General features: G+C 41.7%; 1 protein-coding gene across 1 annotated transcript; it reads right to left on the bottom strand.

Moving 5' to 3' along the window:
- Positions 1 to 164: 164 nt before the first annotated feature.
- On the bottom strand, positions 165 to 5,009 carry LOC121258584 (protein CHROMATIN REMODELING 35-like). Its single transcript, XM_041160126.1, is given in 4 exon segments — positions 165 to 594; positions 681 to 904; positions 906 to 1,539; positions 4,122 to 5,009. Coding segments are annotated over 3 exon segments (1,698 nt in total). The 5' UTR covers positions 4,990 to 5,009; the 3' UTR covers positions 165 to 594; positions 681 to 708.
- Between the last annotated feature and the right edge of the window lie 5,855 nt (positions 5,010 to 10,864).

The raw sequence follows: 10,864 nt of genomic DNA, 5'->3' as shown, positions 1-10,864 counted from the left end.
ACCTACAAAACACTACTATTTACAGATCAACTCAAATCATCTCAGCATCCAAATGCAGCCCCAGTGACTCAGATGCAACTGTTTGTTCTACATTACCATTTCTCACCTTCCTGGGGATTAATGGAGAATCCTCTTTATAAGCTAAAACCATAACAAGTAGGGCATGGCAAAACTAAAAACCGCTATCAGGCTTCTGAAAATTAGGGAAAAAAATCGTTTCATCCACGTACAGAAATTAGTGTTTACGTCACTCTGACCACTACAAGCGGAATGGTCTTAATGGCTAGTGAGAAACCACACAATTGACAGGAAATCGTCACTCAATATTAAGCATCAGCTTGAACGTAATCCCAGGCTTCATTTAAGGCATGCTATACAGAAACGTTTTTCCCCTGAGGAATTGAAGTCGGGAAAAGCAGGCTCCAATGAACGTAATCCCAGGCTCCAGAATGGATTCAAGATTGTTGCTGATTGAACCACGCCTCTACATATAAAACTGAAGTTTGAACAGGTGAAGATTCTAACTTGGCCAGATAGAAGTCAGAAATTCAAGCCTACTCCAGTGCTGAGACCTAGCATGATGCTAGGAACTACCTGAAAATTATACAGAACAAAGTTAGGGAACAATTTAATATTCGAGCATGGATCATGACTGTGAACAAGTACGTGTGTATTCTAACCTTCTGTACAGAGCCTTTATGTCTTCTCTTAAGAATGAACTTTCCAAGAAGAGATCATCACAATCTTTCCGTCAACAGTCTCCACTTCGAAATACCGATAACCACAATATTCATTCCATTCAAACCACATCTTTGAAATTAACTCCTTCTTGAAGCAAGTGCCGTGATCTTCCTCTTCGGGAGAATCAGCAGCTACCAATCGATATGCAAACACTCTTCTTTTGACCTGGTCGAAATGCACGACCTATTGCTTGCCGGGTCACTGACGGATTAAGATGTACATCCATAATTATTATGCGGGATGCCCCAACCAAAGATATACCCTCCCCACATGCCTTGATGGAGCCAAAGAAGACTTTGGCATCAGAAGAATTGTTGAAGCGGTCCATGGACCTTTCACGATGGTCAGAACTTGATTCACCTGAAATCACAAAGATTTCTCTTCCAGGACTCCAACCCTTCATCTTCACTACTAATCGCTCTAGAAATTTCAAGGGTAGGAGGTACTGACAGAAAACCAGCAGCTTCTCTCCGGCTGACTCACATAGGCTAAGCATATTAAGAAAGAATTTCGCCTTCACTCCATCTTTCACATCTATTTTCTCTAACAACTCATCCACCAAATGATCAGCAATTGCATGATTCTCAGAGAAAGAATTCAATTTTGGGTGAAGATAGACGGCACTCCCAACGGAACTTATCTTGAATTTCCTCACCAACTTTTTTAATTTTGAAACTTCATGCCTCTGTCTGGAACTTAAATTCAGCACCACGGTGAAATCAACAAGACCAGGAAGCTCATCTAAGAAGTCCCCTTTATAATAGTGAAGTACCTTGCCGGTCATCTCACGCAAATCTTGTATTGTAAGGTCCAGTTTTGTTTGTGAAGCCCGGACCGTCTATGGGGGGCCCTTTCATTTTAGGTGCGTTTTGGAGGGGTAAGTTTTCTTCTTCCTTTTCTTTTCCCTCCTCCGATTCCTTCTTCTCCTCTTTCGGTTTCTTTTTCCTCTGTTTTTCCCCCGTGTCCCTCTCCTTCCCGTAACCCACTCACCTTCCCGAATTCCTCTCTTCTCTTTGTTGGGTCTGTTGTGTGGTTCCAAATCCCATGTCCTAAATTTCCTCCATTTTCCTTTTCCCTCACTTTCGGTTTTTCTCTCATAGTCGACGTCTCTCTCTCGCGTTCCTTCATCACGGCAAATTAGTGTTTCTCTCTTCAAGCTCGTCTCTTCTCCCTCTCTTGCGCAGTGTCTTCATCTTCGGGTATCTCCCTTTCCTCTCAAGTCGACGCTTTTCCTTGTTATTTTACTTTATTTTATTTTTTTTCTTTTCTTCATTTCATCCTCTGTTTTCTGCAGTTGGATTTTTTTTTTTCTCTCTTTTATTCTTCATGTAAGACCCTAAACTCAACCCTCAACTGACCCTCTCTGTCTCTTCACTTGCAGATTTTTTTGTTGTTGCTTTGTGTTTTTGGGTATTGCGTTTTCGTGGGTCTTCGGTTTTGGCTTTTCGTGTAACTAGTGAAGCCATTTCGGGAGAATCTAATTTTCGCTGGTAAGCCATTCTCGTTCTCGGTCTCATACGCACGCACACACACTTTCACTTCAAGTCAGTTTTTTTCACTTCAATGAAATATTTGAAAGTGTAGTTCGTGAGTTCTCGGACATTTTTTTTTGTGAATAAACAAACACTTTGTTTTGGAATGGACTTGGAATTGTGGATTATTTTGGGTTGGTCGAGCAGTAAACCGAGTGATACTTGGGATTGATTGGGGGCTGTTTTTGTGCTGTTCGGGTTTCTATACGACCGTTTGGAGTGGAGGTTATTATTCGGAGCTACATTGTTGTTGTAATTTTGGTTGAGTTGTGATGATTGCTTGGAGTTAGGGGCCATTGAAGTGGGGTTGATATTTTGATTATTTGTGTTTGATGTTGACTTTGGTGGGTGTTTTGGTAAATATTGAAATTAGAATATGGTATTTTTGGGTTAAAATGCGGGCTGTCCAGATTACTATATGGTCGTATTAGTGAGTTGTTTTTGCTATATTATGGGTTGGGATTATGAGTTTTAATTATTAGATGGACGTTATGTCAATTGTCGTTTAATACTCAGTGTATATTTTGTTTCTATCAATAGGTGACGAGATTTTTAGAGGTCGATTTCAAGACATAGATAATACGCTGCAAGAGTCAGGTAAGCGGCGTTCATTTGCTAGGTTTTATACAAGTTAATAAAACTGAGGTTGACTTTATGTAAACTTGCATATTTTGTGATGTAATGGGAATTTGGGAAAACAAAGATCAACATCGGTCTCTTATTTGCATTATTTATGAAATCTGTGTGAAAAATGAAAAATATGTTCTGACATACATTGTGTAAACATGAGCTAAATTCTGTTATGTGGTTTCTGAAATCTGAAAAAGGAGCGATATTGAGAATCTGAAAAATTGTGCATTTATTTATAAAGATGTTCTGACATTTGTTTTCAGTGTGTGCAAACTGTCAGATTCTGTTTTGGTACTCTGTATTATTTTGATATAACATCTGAAAATCTTTGGCATGGTGTACTGGTTTTTGTATTTGACTTTGTCTCTGCTTTGCTCTATTATGCTCTGCTCTGTTTGGGTTGGTACCAACTTCTCTGTCTCTGAGTGCACCCACTTTGGAAACAAGGTGGTTTTATTGTGATCTTTCCTGTGTGCACACTCGGGGCTCCGAGAGTAATAAGGGAAAGATTTCACCTCTGTCTCTACCTGGTTTGGCCACCGGGGTTAGCACAACCCTACCATAGGGGTGAAACATGGTCTCTGCTCTGTGTGATGCTCTGTTTTGATGTGATGATGATACTTAGTTTATGTTATGCCAAAGTATTACGGGTTTTACTTGTCTTAAAACCATTGCTCTGTTACCTTTGGAAAATATGTTTTTTTGTTCTGCATGATAACTTTATAAAATATTTTGTTCTGCATATTGTACTTTGTAAATGCTCATATTTGTACGCTAGCATATGTCTCATACTTACTGAGTTGTTGATAACTCACCTCCATTTTCTTCATAATATTTTCAGATGATGTGGATAGTCCAATTGAGGACCGGGTTTAGTTTGGTGAGCATGATTAAGCTGAGGAGGGGATGTTAAGTGAAGGAATTCTGATGTCCTTCAGATTTAATGTTTCTTAGATTTAATTTTATCTAGGGTTAGTAAGACTCATTAAGTTATCAGTTTAGTTTGTTATGACTATCGGGAGATTGTGGACTCGTTAGTTTATTTTTGTTCTGTTGCGGTAATGGCTTTATGGAGTTTTGAAGGTGTTTATTTAGAAGACTTGAGTTTGAGTTTTGATAATAAAGTTTTGTTGGAGATTTATTTTAGTTGCGTTGGAAAATATGTTTATAAGTGACAGGTAGTAATTCTTCAAGCCACCCGGATTTGGGGCGTAACATGTATGACACCCACTTTCCTCCTAAAATCCTTGTCTCTCTGTAATGTGTGTTCAACCAAGTCATAGAAAGCTGCATCAGCACCTGCTTTAAACTGCCTTCTTGAACCAGGTATATCTACTCTACTCATAATGCGCTTGACAACAGCTCGAGAGGTTTCCAACGGTAAAAACTTTGGTCGGACCAGATTCAAAATATTGAACACCTCTTTGACATGATTTTGGTAGAGGGTTCCTGAAAGTACAACTTTTCTAGGCGTTTGCACCTTCGCAAGGGACTGTAACACATTTGTGTCCTCGTTTCGTGGAGTGAGCCCTTCATCCAGAACAAGAATTGAAGGAGCCTTGAGAAGTATCTCTTTACATGAAGCAGAGGTATTGCTGGTTCCATTGTCACAAACAATTGTTGAGAATTGTTTGTACCCTAAGAAAAGGACACTCTTATGCTCCACCCACTGCTTCAACACCTCTAGCTGCTGAGATCGATTATCTGCCTTGACGGTGTAAAAATCATACAGTGGAATGTCCTCCACTTGCCACGTCTGGAACTCCTTTTTCCAAGTAGCCAGTATTCCTTTAGGGAGTACAATAAGTGGTCTAGCGTGTGGATACTTTCCCAGGAAACTTTGCATAAAACTGATTATCATGAATGTCTTTCCAGATCCAGGAGCATGGGCCAAGATGCAGCCCCCATGACTATCACCCACCAAGTTGCTAACAAGAAAATTGAAACCCTCCACTTGATGAGGTTTCATTTGCTTTGTATGCCTTGGATGGGCAGATATTTCAGTTGCCATCGTATCATCTTCGGAATATTTAACTCCAAATATCTCAGTTGAGTCTCTGTCTTTGGCATTCCGAGAATCAGGCATGTAAGTCCGGGTACTCTTTTTTATCTGAATTGAAAAGAATAACACTGGTCAAAAGGCAATTGAATCCCCAAAGTATCCTGATATAAGTTCAAGCATATCCATTTAATGATGGCTTTAATTCCAATACCAGTACTCTCAACTTTACAAAACTAGAACTCTATATTATTAAACATTGGCAAACAAATTAACTTATCTCACAGCATAACAGCAACTATCACACAATCATTTAACTATCAAACGGGGTAAAAAGGACTAACAGTTAGAATACCAATTGAAATTTGATACTCATATCATTCTATGCATATACCACTGTTCCGTGCTGACATTAGAAAATTCCAAAAATATAATAAATGCACCCACAGTCTTCAGCTTATTGTACTGGAACTCGAATATTGTCTCAATACCCCTATCTATTACCCCACAAATGCGGCAAACATAACCAAGATCATCCTTCAAGACAAAAGAATGATCACAGTCTTCCACTCCTCCTCTCGCTTGTTCTTCAGATGGAGGATCTACAGCATCATCCTAGTGAAAGCAGCATAAAATTAAGTTAATATAGTCAATAATATCAAGTTATTCATATCAATCACATCTATAAAAAGGTATTTCTCCAGTCCTTAGTAAGGTTGAGTGACCATGCAACCATTTTCTAGTTTTTTGGTAATACCAAACAAACGCCTTAAATTGGAACCTAGATTTTCAGGATTGAGTATGATTCATATTAACAATGTGTTACGAGCCTTGGCGACGGAACAAGTTATGCGAGGTTCAACTGGAAAGGACGCCGGTTCCAGTCTACGTGCCTTACCTATGATGAAATGAAATGCAAGAACAGATGGGTTGATGAGGAACCCACCTCTTTCAAAACAAGTTTGAATAATAATTTTTCTTGATGATCCCTTCATTCCCCCGTACAATGATATACTCATTACATTATTCAACTTTCCAAAATAACATACGTAATTAAAGCTAAACGTATTATTCCCAAAACAGAGCAAGAGTCAAATGAAAAAGTTTCCTAATGTGCGAGCTAATCGATCACGTTGATTCATGTTTCACGTTGCCGCTCCTCTTTATTCACTTTCCATACTTAACACCCGTATCATCATTCCATGCACTTCCTTACTTGGCACCCGTATCATCCCTCCCCACTTCAATTTGACACTTGTCCTAAAGGTTGAATTCAGGAAATTGCCACTTGATAGTTGAAATATCCTCCCAGGTGGCTTCAGCTGGGTTGGACCCTTGCCAATGAATGAGCGCCATTGCTTTACGCCCTTGACCACGAACAGCTAAGACGGCTTGCGGCTGGACTGGAGTGGAAGTGAGAGCAGCCTCGGGAAACTCAATAGCTGCTAATTCCTGTTTTTCCAATTTCAACTTTAACAACGATACGTGAAACACCGGGTGAACGCGCGATCCTTCAGGAAATTGGCGACGGTATGCCACTGAACCGATTCGTTCCAAGACCTTGAATGGACCAAAGTATCTAGCTGCTAACTTCATTGTGGTTCTCCTTGTTGAGTATTTGGAGTCTGGTTCACGCCGCTCGAGCGAATACAAGTCAGAGAGCTTCGCTCGAAGAGAGCTCGACAGACTGCTCGAGCAGAAGCAAGTCAGAGAGGTTCGCTTGATGACCGCTCGACTCTCGGCTCGAGCGGAGGGAGGTCAGAGAGCTTCGCTTAAGGAGCCGCTCGACTCACGGCTCGAGCGATTGCGGGAAACAGGTTCGCTCGACGCGGGCTCGACACGCCGCTCGAGCGAACATCATTAATTCTGAAATTTTAGGGTTTCCGCCGTACAACATATAAATAGTGTTGTTGTTTGACTTGTACTGTATGACTGTGAACAGTAGCCGTTCTACACTATTGTATTGTGATTCCTCAAGTAATACAAATCCTCTGCAACTCCCGTGGACGTAGGCAATTTGCCGAACCACGTAAATACTGTGTCGTGTGTGATTGCTTGTTTTTCTCGTGTCAATATTCACTTTATTGTCATCGTTTTACACAACACTCTTTTCCACAGATTGTTGCCGATATGGTTGTAACCGAACATAAACCATGTCACCTGTTTGAAAACTCCGCTCTTGATGCCCCTTATCATATTGTAGCTTCATACAGTTTTGAGCTTGCTGGAGTTTAAGCCTTACATCTTTCAGAAGTTGATCCCTCTCCATGAGTGTCTGTTCCACAGCTTCTACCCTTGCCGTTCCAGGTACATATGTGAGCAGTGTGGGAGGTGCCTTTCCATAAACCACCTCATAGGGAGACCGACCTGTGCTAGAATGGCTGCTGGTATTATACACGTACTCTGTCCAAGGTAACCATTTGGCCCATGCGGCAGGTGTGGAGCTCGTGAAACAGCGCAAGTACATTTCAAGAGTGCGATTGACCACCTCCGTCTGACCATCCGTTTGCGGATGATACGAGGAACTGAAGTTGAACTTAATGCCCTGCAACTCAAAGAGTTCTTGCCAAAATTTACTCGTAAATGTGGGGTCTCTATCACAAACAATGGAAGTAGGAAGTCCATGCAACTTGAAAATATTTTTGAAGAAAACTTGAGCCACTGTCGCTGCTGTAAAGGGATGTTTGAGAGCCATGAAGTGAGCAAATTTCGAAAAACGGTCCACCACGACAAAAATTACATTTTTCCCTTGCGAATTCGACAATCCTGTTATGAAATCCATGGAAAGGTCCGCCCATACAGTGATCGGAATCGGAAATGGTTGAAGAAGCCCTGCTGGTTTGGCATGTTCACTCTTATGTCTTTGGCAAATATCACATTCACGTATGAATGCTTTGATCTGGGACATCGCTCCATGCCAAAAAAAAAAAAAACAGCCTTGAGTCTTTGCCAGGTCTTGTGGAAACCTTCATGCGTACCTGCATGAAACTCACTGATAATGAGTTTAGTCAAAGGAGAAGTTGGTCTCAAGTAAATTCTATTTTTATAGAAGATCATTCCAGACTTGATGCTCCATGGTCCGATGGCTTCGCCTGCTTCAATATTTCTTTTTAAAGTCTGCAATGCTGGATCATGCGATATTTCTCTCAGATGGTGTCTGACCACAGAGGCAGCGGCATGCTGATGGCAAATGCCCTGTTCTCATTTCGAGCCCCTTCTTCTCGTCTGGATAAGCTATCTGCAGCAGAATTTTCCCGTCCCCTTTTATACTCAATAGCAAAATCGTATCCCATGAGTTTTACTAACCATTTTTGCTGTGCTTCGGTAGCTATGGTCTGGTCCCGTAAGTATCTCAAACTTTTCTGGTCAGAGCGTATCACAAATTTATTTCCGAGAAGATAGGGCCTCCATTTTTGAATAGCAGCGACGAGAGCCATGATTTCCTTCTCATATGTGGATCGGCTTAAGTTCCTTCCTTGTAGAGCCTTGCTGAAATAGGCGATGGGCCTCCCCTCTTGCATGAGGACGACGCCTAACCCAAATCCAGAAGCATCGCATTCGATCACGTATTGTTTAGAAAAATTCGGAAGAGCCAAAACTGGACCAGCCGTCATCGCCTTCTTGAGTTGAAGGAATGCTACCTCTGCTCCTTCATTCTAGCCAAAAGAGCCTTTTTTGAGCAGTTGTGTGAGGGGATGTGCAATCTGACCATATTCGCGGATAAATTTTCGATAATAACCTGTCAAGCCAAGGAAGCCACGCAAGGCCTTCACGATGGTGGGACGGGGCCATTCCGTCATGGCCGTCACCTTGTCCAGGTCCATTGCCACGCCATTTTCGGAAATGAGATGTCCCAAGTAACTGACCTGCCTTTGATCAAGCTGGCACTTATCCATCCTTACAAACAATTGATTAGCGTTCAACGTATCTAACACCATCCGTAAATGATAAAGATGGTCCTCCCACGTTAGACTATAAACAAGTATATCATCAAAAAACACCAACACGTACCTCCGCAAGACGTTTTTAAAAACCTCACTCATGAGTGATTGGAAGGTCGAGGGAGCGTTGGTGAGTCCGAACGGCATCACAAGAAATTCATAGTGGCCATGATGTGTCCGGAAGGCTATTTTTTCCACGTCTTTGTCATGCATCTTAATTTGATGATACCCCGAGCGAAGATCCAGCTTTGAAAAATACCTTGCCCTATTTAACTCGTCTAATAATTCATCGATGATGGGTATCGAAAATTTATCTTTTACCGTGATTTGGTTGAGAGCCCGGTAATCAACACAAAGGCGCCACGAGCCATCTTTTTTTTTTAACCATCAACACTGGCGAAGAGTATGGGCTGGTACTTGTTCAAACTTCCCCAGTTTGCAAGAGTTCGGAGATCATCTTCTCGATTTTCCCCCTTCATGTAATGTGGGTATCGATATGGACGAACGTTGATAGGTCCACACCCTTGTTTCAAAGAAATGTGGTGGTTATGTGAACGATCTGGAGGTAATCCCACTGGTTCCGAAAATAACTCCTCATACCCCAACAATAATTTATTAAAATCATGGCTCACATTTTTTTTACCTGCAACATTAACACTCAGGTTAAAAGAAAATAACTCAGTTGCTACGTTCGGTCCCATGCGCGGCGTCGATAGTAATTGGTAGAGGAACCCATATTTTTTTCTCAGCAATTCTCTGGCCGCTACTCTTTCTTCGACTACCTTATGTATTGGTCCATTTATTCCCTTCAATTCCACCTTCCTACCTTTATGTTTGAAGCTCATAGCAAGCTTAGTAAAGTCCCACCAGATTGGTCCAAGAGTTTGTAACCATTGAGTACCCAGGACTGCATCGCACCCTTCAATAGCCAACAAGAAAAATTCAATGGAAAATTTGTTGCCTTGGATCCATACCTCTACATTGTTGCAACGGCCTTCACAGTCAAGCCTTTCCCCATTTGCAACCATCACCTTCATTCCTTGTGTTGGTTGTGGAACCAAGCCAAATTTCTTGCGGACGATGCGTTCAGAAAATTTTGAGAGCTTCCAGTGTCTAAAAGAATGGTGATGCCTTGGCCTTTAAGCACACCCCGAACTCTCATTGTTTGTGGTGGTGTTGACCCCAGCATGGCATGCAAAGAAATTCTTGGTTCTTCATTAAATTCGTCTTGATCTTCTACCTCCATTCCGCCGTCCCCATCATCATCCTGCAAATATATTCCTTCAATTAAAAATAATTTCTTACATCGATGGCTTGGTGTGAAGGGCCCGTCACAATTAAAACAAAGGACTTTCTTCCTCCTCTCTTGCATCTCATTGGGGTTGAGACGTCAGATAACTGGAGTCTTTGTTCTTGACAAATTAGCTAAAGGCATAGGTGGAGGAGTTGGTTCCAACGTCGTTTGCCTTCAATTATCCAGCTGAAGGGTCCTCTTCATACTCCTTGCTTCATAAAGCCTAGCCAACCCGATCGCATCTGTAATGGACGTGGGTCTCGCAGCTTGCACATCCGTGCGAACAGGTTCCTTCAATCTGCTGACGAAGCATCCCAGTTGATGGTCAGGAGCCAGCCTCCCTACACGGCTTAACAATTGTTCAAATTGAAGTTGATATTCTCGGACGGAGCCAGTTTGCCGCAGCTTGCTGAGTGAACCGAAATGGTCCTTGAACATAGTTGGACCATAGCGAATCCTCAGTCCCTCTTTTAACGCTTCCCATGATACAATCCCTCCGCTGTCTTTAAACAGTTGATACCAAATTTGTACCTCCCCTTCTAAATGATACGCAGCCAAATGTAATTTTTCCACCTCTTCAGTTTGTTGATAATTGAAGAATTGCTCCACCCTGTAAATCCAACTCATTGGATCCTCCAAACCATTATATTTCAGAAAGTCCAATTTTGCAAATTTTGGTGCTGCTGCATTCTGCCGACCACCATTATTCCTCCCATTCCTATTTCGA

This window comes from Juglans microcarpa x Juglans regia, chromosome 3S (assembly GCF_004785595.1).
Source record: "Juglans microcarpa x Juglans regia isolate MS1-56 chromosome 3S, Jm3101_v1.0, whole genome shotgun sequence".
Taxonomy (NCBI): Eukaryota; Viridiplantae; Streptophyta; class Magnoliopsida; order Fagales; family Juglandaceae; genus Juglans; species Juglans microcarpa x Juglans regia.
The sequence above is the reverse complement of the archived record's forward strand: the minus strand, read 5'-3'. Positions and strand labels throughout refer to the sequence as shown.